At 37.3% G+C, this 13,774-nt stretch overlaps 1 protein-coding gene across 3 annotated transcripts; it reads right to left on the bottom strand.

Annotated features, from left to right (window-relative positions):
* Positions 1 to 78: 78 nt before the first annotated feature.
* zc3h14 (zinc finger CCCH-type containing 14) lies at positions 79 to 13,723 on the bottom strand. 3 transcript variants are annotated; one of them, XM_077219391.1, is made up of 17 exons: positions 13,552 to 13,723; positions 13,001 to 13,043; positions 12,368 to 12,482; positions 11,952 to 11,992; positions 11,699 to 11,858; positions 10,501 to 10,819; positions 10,242 to 10,411; positions 10,031 to 10,128; positions 6,916 to 7,044; positions 6,748 to 6,825; positions 6,040 to 6,199; positions 3,188 to 3,395; positions 2,757 to 2,890; positions 1,653 to 1,789; positions 1,477 to 1,559; positions 360 to 466; positions 79 to 282 (listed from the first exon to the last, which is right to left on the bottom strand). In XM_077219391.1, the coding sequence occupies exons 1-17, from the start codon at positions 13,585 to 13,587 to the stop codon at positions 279 to 281; spliced, it is 2,022 nt and encodes a 673-aa protein (XP_077075506.1). In that variant the 5' UTR covers positions 13,588 to 13,723; the 3' UTR covers positions 79 to 278. The 3 variants fall into 3 exon arrangements, with proteins under 3 accessions (XP_077075506.1, XP_077075507.1, XP_077075508.1); XM_077219392.1 differs by having other exon boundaries at positions 2,757 to 2,898; positions 3,199 to 3,395; XM_077219393.1 differs by having other exon boundaries at positions 2,757 to 2,898; positions 3,220 to 3,395.
* Positions 13,724 to 13,774: the final 51 nt, after the last annotated feature.

The following is a 13,774-nucleotide window of genomic DNA, read 5'->3' as shown; positions in this document are numbered from 1 at the left end:
GAGATGAGTGAGTGTAAATAATATTTAAGTTAGATCCATGCTGTAATATGTTTATAAAGTAAAGACAACATTCACATGTGTGTGTATTGTTGACATTTAATACACCAAAGATATTCTGCAACCAGTTTACAGAGTTGCATTTATAAAATTTGTTTAAAAATTAATCAAAAAAATGTGAAAGCACAAAACAAAGACGTTCAGAATGATGTCAGAAGAGACGCTCTGCATGAACTGTAGAAACGCTGGAGTCCAGTCGTGATCAATCACTTCAGTGTTACTCAACTGTGGGGGAAGAAACAGAAGTATTACAGAAGTTTGATTCAAACGCTTCACTGCAATCACATGTGAGTTTGCTGTACCTGCTCTGTGCTTTGGTCCATTTCAGAGCGCTTCTGGGCGGCACTGCCACGGCTGGATGGTAGAAAGTACAGTCTGCTCGCTTGCACTGCGCCGCAAATCTGCACGGCTGCAAAACAAATATTAAGGGAAATGAGCAAATTAATAAATGCAAGAGTCAAAATGGATTAAAACAAGATTCAAAAATCTAAATTTGGAATAACATGCTCACGAGAAGTTAACTTTTTTAGAAGTTAACTAATATTTTGATTTTATGTTGACTCAGTTAAAGTTTGGAATAATAGATGTTTTTAACATTCTTCACAAAAATGTTTAATTTGTCAACATGAACTAACAATAAACAATACTTCTATAGAATTTATTAAGCTTAATTTACTAATACATTACAGGTGAAACTCGAAAAATTAGAATATCGTGCAAAAGTTCGTGTATTTCAGTAATTCAAATTAAAAGGTTAAATTAATATGTTTAGTATATATAACTATATACATATGCATGATCATACTTTTCAGAGGGCTGACATTTCTGTATTTAAAATTCTTTTTTTATTGATTTCATGTAATATTCTAATTTTCTGAGATTTTGAATTTGGGTTTTTCATAAGCTGTAAGCCATAATCATCAAAATTATAACTTTTGCACGATATTCAAATTTTTAGAGTTTCACCTGTAAGATCCAAAGTTGTATTAGTTAATGCACTGTGAACATTAACATTAATAACGTTATTAACGTTAATAAATGCAGAAAAAATATGTTGTCCATTGCTACTTTGCTAGTTAATGCATTAACTAATGTTAACAAAAGACCTTATTGTAAAGTGTTACACCAGTAAGACGTCTCTTCTGCTCACTAAGACTGCATTTATTAAATCAAATACAGTAAAACCACAATATTGTAAAATATTATTAAAATTTTTTCTATTTGCATATATTTAAAAAAGAATTTTCAGCATCATTACTTCAGTCTTCAGAGTCACATGATCCTTCAGAAATCATTCTAATATGTGTAAATGTCTACATCAAATTTCAGCTTAATCTGAGTTTGTTTCTCAGTGACACTGTTTATGATGTGGCTTTTAACAACTTCAAGAGTCAAACACATCCCTGATGTAAAACTCACTTTAGGGTGGTAGAACGGACACTCCGGCTTTTTACACTCAGGGAAGAAGCGGCACACACTGCTGGCCTGAGCTGGAGCTGGAGCTACAGGGTCAAAGGTCACAAGGTCAAATGTTTGCGGCTTTATCAAAGTGCAATTTTGAGCGCATTCCAATGTATTTGATCTGTCTTACACACCTGCTCTTGGAGGGTTGCTGTTGACTCTTCGGCTGACGTGTGTGAACGGACAGTCTGCTTTGGAGCACTTCGCATCGAACTTACAGTTTGGATGAATAAACAGACACTTGTCTGCAAATTTACAGTTAGGAAACAGTCTGCAATAGAACCAAAAAAACAACATTTGCATACAGTCACTGCATCTACATGACCAGGCCTGTATAATTAGGGTAGTTCTGTAGGGAGTGGATTCTGGAATCCACGGCTGCTTTAATGCATATCTAATGAGTGATTATAATCAAGGGATTAATCAATAGTTTTACTTCTAAATATCAAATGAGTTGAATGTCTTCTTTAAGCGTATGCAATTTTTCTTATAGAAGTTACCAGTGTGATTGCTGAGGGTCTGGCCCATGCCAGGAATACAGCAACAGAGCTTGCTTATTCAGCCCAGCTTCCAGAGATGAAATATGGACTCGTTTTGTGTGTGAGAAAGGTCTTCGACATGTTAAAACATATATCTGCTCTTCTAGCTCACCATGACAGCTATAGGTCACAAGGGTCATTGAAACCAATAGTTTAAGAGGCCATTGCTTAGTTAAAGCATTTACTTTACGGTTCTATATTAAAGTGTACTCTTACTGAGAGAAATATTATGTTATCTGGATGTTTTGGGAAGAGTCTCCTGTTGATAGTTAGAGCCCGACCAAATCCAACCTTGAAGAAGCTCTGTGTCTGTGTGTGTTAGTATTCTTGGTTACAGGTTATGGAACAACTGGCATGATTGGAGATTGACTTGTTTTCTTCGCAAGCTGGCACCTAGGCCTGGTAGAGTTGAGTTAGCAGTGTTGAAACTGGCAGTTATAGTAAGGGGCGTGACATTTCCAAACATGGTGGAAGCGGTTGACCAATCACAACACACTAGTCCAGTCGACCAACCAGAGTGCATTATGCTTTTCTACATAGAGCTTTACTGACAGACTGGGAAGAGGGGTGCTGCAAAAATGTCAAATATTTGAAGAGTTTTTGAACATTTAAGCATGGAAACCTATTCTAGTAGAGCTTAAAAACAAAATCAAGACTTTGTAAAAGGGCATAATATGGCCTCTTTTTCTATGTTCTCACTTGCACGGTGTGTTGGGGTGATGGTACAAACACTCGTCTCCGCTCTTGCACGCAGGCCAGAACTTGCAGCGTTCTGGAAGTTTCTGGCGTTTAGCCTGAACCGGCTCTGTGTCCATGTCCTCCGCCTCATCCATCTCTCCATCTGCAAGAGAAAGACAGAGAAAGAGGGTGAGCAGGGCACAAACTGGAGAGGAATGTTAACTACAGCTGCATTAAAGGAGTCATGTGACTACATTACAAGAATGGTCTGGGTTTAGTATTAAAATTAAATGGGCATAATGTCCATTACCACAGAAAAACAATGAGCAATTAATTAATAACCCTAACTTGTAAATGATTAACAAAAACAGACATTCCTTCATGGTTGTGCTATATAAAACATTTAAGGGGTTAAATTTTCCAGAAAAACAGCTTGCAAAAAACAGAAAAACAGCAATCTTGCCAGCATTTAGAAAGTCCGTGCCGAGTCTGAGGTGGATGTCAGGTTTGGGTCTGTTATTTTCCGGAAGGTCAGAGGTCGTGTTGAACTCATCCTCAGGCTCCATCTCCTGATCTGTGCGGTTGGCTAAAGGACTGGGAACTCCATCCAATGTCACAATGAACTTTGGACTCGTGCCACCCGCAACCTCCACTTTCTCTCTGTGCCGGAAGAGAACCGGATATGAGCACGTACACTACCATCAGAACGATTTTTTTTATAGGAAATTAATACTTTATTCAGTTAGGATGCATAAAACTGATCAAAAGTTAAAGCAAAGGTATTTCTGTTACACAAGTCTATTTCAAATAAATAGAAATGCAAAAAAACAACAACTTCTGAACTTACTATTCATTAAATAATCCTGAATTATTATTTTTTTTATCATGGTTTCTTTCACAAAAACATTAAGCAGCGCAACTGTTTTCCACATTGATAATACTAGTAAATTGGACAACCAAAGACTGGAGTAATGATGATGAAAATTCTGCTTTGATCACAGGACTAAATTACATTTAAAAAAATATTCAAAAAGAAAACATTTATTGTAAATTGTGATAATATTTTGTAAAATTACTATGTTTGAACAAATATATGCAGCCTTGGTGAGCAGACAAGACTTATTTTTTTACATTAAAAAAATATTACCAACCTCAAACTTTTGAACAATACTGTATATTAAAATTGAAAATTGAAAGTTGAAAATTGTTTCGTTGATGATTCTGCATCGATGCAGTAATAGACAATAATCAGTAATTGCAAGCCTACTGACGTTTCTCTGACGTCATTCATTACATGCGCGCTTGTCTCACTATCGTAAAATGGCGGAAAGAGCCATTTTTAGATCTTTATCTAAATCTTTATTATCTATATATAATAATCAACACACAACACATTGTATGAAAACATGTAAACTGAACATAAGGCAGTTTTTGCATTAACTTGTGTTTTTACTCTAATTTGTTATTGAAATATAATACTTTACACAGTTGTCATTTTCATGAAAGATATTTTAAACATACATTAAATAATCAAGATATCATTAACAGGTTAAGTAAAATATAATATATAGGCTAACATGGTGCATTTATTTAGTGCAAGAGTTCATTTATAGGAACCAAAGTTGTGGACACTGAATCACTTGTCTGCTGAGGTAAATATAATGCTAGTGACAAGCTATGCTGTTTTATTGACGTCTTTCCGCTGCTGAAACACTGATTGAGCGATTACACGAGTTATGACGCCTTTCAGTAAGTATACTGCATCTGTCAACATACCTTCAGGTGTCCATTCATGTTAATTCTGTAACTGAGGAAGAGATGATCGCGTTTACCCGCGCGCCGCGCTGCCGCTTGTAATGAGGAGCTTAGTAGGCCTACAGCGATCTGTCACGTCACAGCAAAGAGCGCCAAAACGCCATTTATTGTTTGAATAGAATTTTAGAATTTGAAAGATTACACCTTATTTATTATCGAAAGTAACAAAACACGGAGCTTGTTATTTGGTGCTAATGGGGGTTAGGCTACAAAACTGAATTGGTTGTGTACTGTACACACAAGAAATGAGGTCCATTGAGCCGGGCTGTGCGGGGCCGGGGTAGCAGGGGGCGGGGAGGGTCGTGTTCGGTACGCGATTCGAATCGTGTGTTCTGTATCGCGGTTTTTCGGTTCGGTTCGAATATCGTTACACCCCTAATGAGTGTGTGTGTTACTGTCATTTAAGTAAACTACTTGACAGTTTCATGCGCTTTTATTAGTGTTTATTAATGTTCCTGCCGTCTGCCGTTCAGACGTAAGTGTTGTTTGACTACATTCAGGGAGTGTACTTTCTTGGAGCAGATAAAATAAAAAGGGAGTTCATATATCTAGGGCTGGGTATCGTAACAAAATTTTCGATACCAATACCGATACCGATACCTTGACTTCGATACCGGTTCCTGAACGATACTTTTTTCAATACCAATTTTATGAAAATTTTAACAATATAACATTATCTAAAAAAAACTTTTACTTTTTCAGTTTGTTGACTTTTTTACATTTATATTTTGAGTCTGTAAAAAAGCACCAATGCTAAAGTTTTCTATTTTGACCGTCTATAGGACTATTTCTCATGTCTGTGAGGCAAGTATCCTACACGCTGAGTTTCGGTTTATATGTGACGCGCTCCAGTTCTTGCAGTCGAAGACGGATAAACATTTTTTACTCTCAAGTGTATTCTGTGCGCTTTGAAGTGCCTTATCAGATTTACCGTGTTGCCAGTCTTGTCGAAAATATTGCATCGCGTGCTTCTGGCATAGCTAGGTACACTTTTGATCGTTTCCACATATTTTCTATCTATCTGGGTTGGGACGCTTACACACACACACACACACACACACACACACACACACACTATAGCCTCACATGCGACGAGCCACGTAAACTACCGGTAGTGTTTTTCCGCCACAGCCAATCATGCTGCATGCTTATTGTTTCACTGATGTTGACGAGATTAACCACTTAGGTCCCGAAACTTGGTACCGAAAAACAAGACATGTTTCGATACTCGGTAGTATCGAGGCAATTCGGTCGGTACCTAAAAAGTACCGAACTCGGTACCCAGCCCTACATATATCTGACTGCTTGTATTCAATGACGAAAATGTAGCCATGTGTAGTAATATTACAACGCTTCGTGATATCGGATCAAAGAGATGATAATCGTAATCGAATTGAATCGTGAGACCAGTGACGATTCACACCCCTACTGTATATGGATAAAAATATGGACCCGAATGTTGTTTTTGATTGAAACCTGTCTGTCATACCTGGCCTGCACCATTCGGGATGTGGTGGGCGGGTCTTCATTCTGATTGACAGGAGTAAGCCTGCTCCTGACTGGTGGAGTCTGTTCCAGCTCTGGTTTCCTCATGATAAATGAACGCGAGTCCAAGGCCTTGACTCTCGCCGCCTCTAAGACCTGCAGCTCTGAATCAAAACAACCACAAATCTGAGTTAGTGACCTCGTTTGCTAAGATTTATTAAAGTTTTGTAGTCATTCAAATACGCTGCTTTGCTGCTCAAAAAAACAATTTTTTATTATCAATGTTGAAAACATAAAAAAAGAAAAGAATTCAGGATTCATTGATGAATAGAAAGTTCACAAGAACAGCATTTAATTAAAATATTTTTTTTGTAATGATTTAGAAGTGTTTACTGTCACCCTTCACCAATTTAATGCATCCTTGCAAAAAACAAAACAGCTTACGGACCCCAAACTTTTGAATGGTAGTGTATATTCAAATGACTAAATGCCAAATAAAATCAAACTGGTTAGTTGCTTTACATGTTGCTCAGTCTCTTCCTGTCTACGTGGGCGGTTTTCCAATCAAGTAAGCTGCATATTACGGACCATATAGTCAAAGGTCTGGTTACATGAAACTATTGAGCATCAGAGAAGGTGACTGAATGACATCCATAATACAGTTAACATGTACTTTGCCATTAAGAGGTCAAAATGAGGCCATCTCTCTCACCGTATTCACTGAGCTGCTCTTGGCTGTCCTCGTCTGGAAGCTCCAACTGCAGACGAGATGCTAAAGGTCTGGATTGGGCTGCAAAACACACAAGAGACATAAATGTGTAGTCTGATTTCTAGTTCTCTCGACGACACAATATTTCTTTAAGCAACAGATTAAACTCACTATTGTGCAGCGTATCCTCGGGAATGAGAGCGTGCAGGTGCTCCTGGACCAATCGGATTGCAGCATTACTCATCTCGTCACTGGCCGAACGTGTCCGTGGCGCTACAGGGACCGTCTGCCGCTGGGGAACTGGACATGAGAATAAATTAAATAATTATATCTAATATTTATAATGAGGAACATCGTGACGTGTTCATTAAATAATAACTGACACAGACAGATCGACTCTCAAATATTTAAGTCAATAGGGTCATGTTTCAATTCAATATTTAATAAATGCACTGTTAAGTTAAAATAACTGTTAGGGCCCGATCTACGATGGTGTGAGGATGCTATTGGAATTGCTCTGTTAATTAGGGGCCAAGCACTGAAAGTGCAGAGGCACCTCTTGAAATCGTTGGCGTTCTTCTTCTTCTTCTTCTTTCCTATGGAAGTCTATGGGAGCCCATAGAACCGCTTGAGGGAAAGTTATGAAATTTGGCACGCTGATAGAGGACAGTCTGAACAGTCACCATAGCAAGTTTGGAGTCTCTAACTCAATCCCTCTAGCACCACCAACTGTCCAAAGTTTCACTCATGTTTATGCTAACAACTTTTGATCCATAATAGTCCAGTCATTTTATGAAAAAAGGTTGAACAAATTGCAACAGAAGCAAACTCAACTGATTTTGTATCCTCAATATGTCCTGAGTAAGGAAAAAAAAGCCCCGAAGAATCCCATTAGGGGAAAGTTTCGAATAAGACCCGAATATATATCATTCATACGCCTATTCATTCTTTTTCTCACGTGAAAAGGGTAAAAATTTTAACCTTTAGATATCATCATGAAAATCACTGAGTTGATTACTTACATCAAGACAAACAAAAAATGTATTACAAGTTTTTTGAAATTGTTTGTTAAAATGGACAAACGGTGCATAATATAATTACGTATTAGCTAATTTGCATAACTACCCAAACAGTTCTAAACATTGGGTATAGCCAGGTGAAAATGTCTTGTTGAATCTTGTTGACATATAACAGTAAACTATTTAATATTAAGGTATGAATGGACCCATTTATGCTACCCATGAACATTAATACAGGAAGAAGTACTTTAGAAACCAGCCTTTATTAACTATTATTGCAGAGATGGGGTTTGGGGATTGAGTGCATTGTGTACGTAATTAGATTTTTTGATCCAGACACTTTTTATTTCACCTACCTTTTGTCTTCTGCATTCTCCTTACCCGTGTCTCCTGTTCTTCTCTCAGACTCATCCCTCAGAAACAGTCCCACTGACCTAGCCCCAAACCCCATCTCTGCCATAATAATTAATAAAGGCTGGTTTCTAAAGTACTTCTTCCTGCATTAATGTTCATGGGTAGCCTAAATGGGTTCCATTCAGACCTTAATATTAAATAGTTTACTGTTATATGTCAACAAGATTCAACAAGACATTTTCACCTGGCTATACCCAATGTTTAGAACTGTTTGGGTGATTATGCAAATTAGCTAATACGTAATTATATTATGTACCGTTTGTCCATGTTAACAAACAATTTCAAAAAACTTGTAACACATTTTTTGTTTGTCTTGGTGTAAGTAATCAACTCAGTAATTTTCATGATGATATCTAAAGGTTACAATTTTTACCCTTTTCACGTGAGAAAAAGAATGAATAGGCGTATGAATGGGATATATTTGGGTCTTTTTCGAAACTTTCCCCTAATGGGATTCTTCGGGGCTTTTTTTCCCTTAATCAGGACATATTGAGGATACAAAATCAGTTGAGTTTGCTTCTGTTGCAATTTGTTCAAGGTTGACCCCCATTTTGGCCTAAAATGACTGGACTATAAGGGCTAGAAACAAAATTTGGCCCAAGACGATTCGATTGCATCATATGACGTCGTTTTCCGTCATGTAAATTCTTCACCATTTAGATATTTTTTAAAAAACCTACTTTTTCGAACTTATCATAGACAGTTGCTCCAGTTTTCATGAAAATTGAACCAGATCATATTCAGACCAAGCCTATAAAAAGTTACGGAATTCAAGTTGATTCGTCAAACCGTTCTTGAATTCTGTGCAAACTAATTTTACGTAGCGCTTGGAAAAACAGAAGTAAGGCTGTATCTCCGCAACGCTTTATCGTATTCAGCAGACCAAATTTAGTACGTCACACAAGCATGACTTGAGGCTAAATATTGCGTTTTGGCGCAGCGCCACCTACTGGTCCGGAGATATGAAAAATGCCGAGTCGACTGATATCCAATTTTTCCATATTGGCCTGTTTGAATTTTGTACTAAAATGCTGTATTTTATGAACCCATTAACATATCTTTACAAAACTTGGTATGGGTCATCGGCACGGTGCTCTGAAAGAGTTTGAGAAGTTTCGGAACATTTACATGTTTATAACTTTGGATTTGGTTGACTTATTTTCACTGGAATCATCTCCTTACATTCCTGAATCCTTTTCGAGTCTAACGATACCAAACATTCTAGGTTTTGTCTAATGGTTAGCGCAATGTTGTAAATTAGCGCTTAAAAAACATTTGGCAATATCTCTGAAACCATTTGGAAACATAGGTCGTTGGCTATATGCTAATACCCAAATGTCAAAATTTAAAAGTAAGTGGCAAAAAATCCAATCAAAGACACCCATGGGTCATTTTCTATGCTTTCATATACATGTCTATAACCCCAAAACAAAATGAGACATTTTCACCAAATTTGACAAGTATGGGCTCACTCTGAAAACACACAAAAAAAGTGCAACTGCGCCACTTGGTGGCGCTATAATAGAACAAAACAAGGAGATTTCCATTAATTACAATATAATATCATGATATTAAATGCAACACTTAACGAATGCACTGGTGTACCGTTACAAAACTCAGTATGTGTCTTGATAATCCATTAAATCATACTTTTAGTTACTGTAAAGTATATATGATTTTTTTAGCCATTTTGGGTGAAATCATCTTTAAATGTCTTTAATTTCTCATTGTTGCAGTTGGTCTGACACTCCCAGCCATGTTGGCATGTCTTATTGTCTTCTTTGCGCTTGGCCCCGATAATTGCTGCTTGCAGCTATATTTATTAATTGTAATATTAAATGCAAATGTTGAACCTGTGTATGTAGTAGTCTTGCTGATGGATTGCTGAGCTTCTGAGATTGCTTTGAGGATAAGATTTTTGTTGGCTTGTTTGGCTGGTGGGAGAGAAGGCCTGTGAAATACACATAAAACACCAATTTTTTTTTAGGACTAAATCAATCTTGGCAATAATATCCAAAAACATCCTTATTTCTAAAATGTCTTTTCCATTAGAGAGGGACGTACTTGCGCTCAGGTTTCGATGGCAGAGACACTTTACTGGCCATACCATAGTCGTCCTCATCTTCTTCATCCTCCTCATCCAGATCGTCAGCCTCCTGCCCACGGTGGTCATGACCTCTGTGAACCCGAACCACTGAACTGGCCATGGGCGCCTTTCTTTTCCGATACAAATCCTGCCAGCAGAATGACAATCATTGAGGTGAAGAGCTGTAGCATCAGAGAAGGACTGAACTGATGTTTCAATTAATTAAAATTCACTCACCCTGCTGCTCTCTGCTGAACTCCTGTAGCCCCGCTCATGGCTGGAACCTGACCTTTCCTGACCTCTCGTGACGTCTGTGGATCTGTAAGCGCCCGCCGTCCTTCTGGAAGAATCCACCGCTGGCCGAGGCCTCTCTGCTGTCGATCGGCTGTATAAAGCCTGTGTGTGACCCGAGGTCAAGCTCTGCTCCAGGGGGTCATAGCCAATGAGGTCATCGTCCAGGTCAGGCTTGATGTCAATCACAGCTTCAGCCGATGCCTCCATCAGCGGTTTGACAGCGGATGTGAGTCTGGAGGGTCTTTCAGAAGAGCCTCTCCTACTACAGTGAGATTTTGTAATAAATGGTTATCATGATTAAGTCAAATGAAAATAATAATAAATTGAAAAAAAAAAAACCTGAGGCGCAGATGAAGTGATGCTGTATTTAATTCTCAACAGGTGAGAGAGGTATTTTGCTACATATGTATTGCCATTGCCATATGTAGCTCTCTAACTTAGTTGACTGTAAAGCATTATCTATTGTGAAGTATCATTTCATTATGGTTGTTGTTGCACTGTGCTGGAATTTATTTTCAAGGAAGTACAGTGTCTATTAATGGCTAAAGCTACAGTAACATCTTAAGCTAGAAATTCTTTCCATCTAAACTGGTTATATCTATTAAGCCTAGTAGTGAATGTTTGATGAGCAGCAGGATAACCATATTCATCCGCACAGTCACACAGAGCCGAAGCACAACCTAAACAATGTTCTTCCGCAAAATACATGCAGTTTTTATACGCTAGAAGCTTTAATTCAGAATAATTAAATCAGCTTATTTTAATACATTTAAAATAAAAAAATGTATTGTAATACTATTGTATTAATAAAAATATTTTATGTAACTGTTAAATTGCAATACTAATATTTATGTCTAAATTTCTTCATTTTCAAATGGTGAACCATCAAGCTTTTATTTTGATGGGTTGCCAACAAATAAACATATGCCCTGCCAGTTTCAGAATGATGTGCGGCACAGTGTTAATTTACATGTATGCAGTTTGAAAACGGAAGTGCATATATCATGTAATTAAATCTCAGGCTGTGTAATTTGACAATCGCACCAAGCCAGGTCCCGATATCAATTTTTTTTTTTACATATTGTGCAGCCCCAAGTCAAATTCACGATGATTTGCTGATCCACTCATGAGAATGAAATACCTGGTGCGGTTCTCGTGTGCGGAGCTCGAGACACGTCCCTCCACCTTATCAGAGCGCGAGCTGGAAACGGCGAGAGCGCGAGGCTCCGCCCCCCTCCTTTTGCTTTCTGCTGGGATGCTCGTCTCTGAGTGCACGACGGGTGGACTGACAGATGTGGGCTCTGCAAAAGAAAAAAGTTCAAAAAAATATGCACTATGGGATGCAACAAGTCACATGATGTGAGTGTAATCAAGGTCTCCAACATGAATCATACCAACTGCAACCGATCTCAGCTTCTCCAGAACACCATGTAACCTACAACGCAAATTTTTTTTTTTAAATCTTTGCTTTACTGGGTTTAAGCAAACTGTTTTCAACATTGATAATAATCAGAAATATTTCTTGAGCATCAAATCAGCATATTAGAATGATTTCTGAAGGATCATGTGACACTGAAGACTGGAGTAATGATGCTGAAAATTCAGATTTGCATCACAGGAATAAATTACACTTAAAAATATATTCAAATACAAAACAATTATTTTAAATTGTAATAATTTTTCACAACATTACTGTTTTATTGTATTTTTGAGCAGTCTTGGTGAGCAAAAGAGACGGATTTTAAAAAACAAAAATAAAAGTTTTAGAGACACCAAACATCACAATCTAGAGAGGGAGACTTTCACCTACCATACAGTGAACTTGATGGTATTATTTCCTAGAAACAAGGACAGATCGTCCGCCATTTGCTGCGGGTTCTTCTTATTGGCCACCATGACCATGATGTAATCCGGAAGCTCCTCGTCTGACAGAGACAAACGGTAAACAGTTTAATCCAGTGAACCATCATATTAGACAGTTTAATACAGTTATAATACAACATAATTTACACAAACATGAGGATGGAAGAATTTACTGCTAATCTAACCCTGGATAATGATGATCACATTCACAAATAATTTGTTTAATTTATTCAAATCGCTTAAATGTAGTTTCTGCTTTCTTAGTTTACTCAGCAATGTTATTTTACTTAATGCTACTCATTTTGCTTGTTTATTTACTCTATTGTAATTTGACATTGCAGAATATCTCTTTGCAATACAAATATAAAATTTCTGTCATGCCAGTCAAGATGCAAGAGTAAAAATGTAAATGTCTGTAAGTGTCATTTCGATTTGATTCTCTAAAAAAACTTACTGAACTTCCTGTTTTGCAGACAAGATTTTCCTGTTACAGTTTGCTGGAACAAACACTACAAATAATAACTAATGAAAACAAAATACAGTTGATCAAAACTAGATCCTGTTGATCTGGACTTCTTACCCACATAAGCGCCGAGCTCCTGCAACTTTCCTTTGATTGCGGCCTGAAAAACATTAGATTACAATATTACAAGAGAAAATTATTAAATATAGAACTTGAGTATTAAACAGACAAACAACAACTACCAAACTAATCTTCACAAAGCACTGTGCACTGTGGTAGTGCTATTGTACGTAAGTGACGCCATCACATTACAATAACATTGCACTTTAAAATATATCATGGTAAAATAAGCTAATATAAAATACATAGCTATTAAATGGTATTCCCAACGTCCTTCAAAAAAAAAAACTATGGTACTCAGTGAAGATATCAAAACACACAACCGAACAAACTCTTTACTCTGTTTTAAAATACAGAAAATGTTCCAAATACGCTCAATAAAAGAGAAACGGTGATAAAAGACAAAAAACGACCAATAACGTTCACACGCACTTTACTGCACACATAGATTGAAACAATTATGTAGGTAAGCTAGCACGCTAACGTTAAACACTTCTTATACTGTCTATGGCTAAACAGCGCAGAATTCAACGCGTTGTAGTGTTTACCCTTATTTTCTTGCTTATCTCCGTTCCGATCTCCATATTTATTTGGTGTGTTGTTCTTTCACGGTTTAAGATAATATTGAAACTAATAGAACATAGAGAAATAAAAAAGAGGAAGAGTTTTGCTGTTGCTAGGCCTCGCGTCCGGCTTGTCTATTCATACTGCGCATGCGCAGCCCTTTCACCTCGACAGAATAATATTTTTTAATTTTATGATTTTTAAAAC

Source organism: Siphateles boraxobius, unplaced genomic scaffold, assembly GCF_051911475.1.
Source record: "Siphateles boraxobius isolate OS27281-9 unplaced genomic scaffold, OSU_SipBor_1 8, whole genome shotgun sequence".
NCBI classification, from domain to species: domain Eukaryota; kingdom Metazoa; phylum Chordata; class Actinopteri; order Cypriniformes; family Leuciscidae; genus Siphateles; species Siphateles boraxobius.
This window is presented reverse-complemented; position numbering and strand designations above follow the sequence as displayed.

Coding starts and splice junctions, on each gene's coding strand:
- zc3h14 (XM_077219391.1), bottom strand. CDS start 13,587: ATGGAGATCGGAACGGAGATAAGCAAGAAAATAAGG. Junction 11,993..12,367: donor ACCATCAAGTTCACTGTATG/GTAGGTGAAAGT, acceptor TTTGCGTTGTAG/GTTACATGGTGTTCTGGAGA. Junction 10,820..11,698: donor GCACACGAGAACCGCACCAG/GTATTTCATTCT, acceptor ATCTCACTGTAG/TAGGAGAGGCTCTTCTGAAA.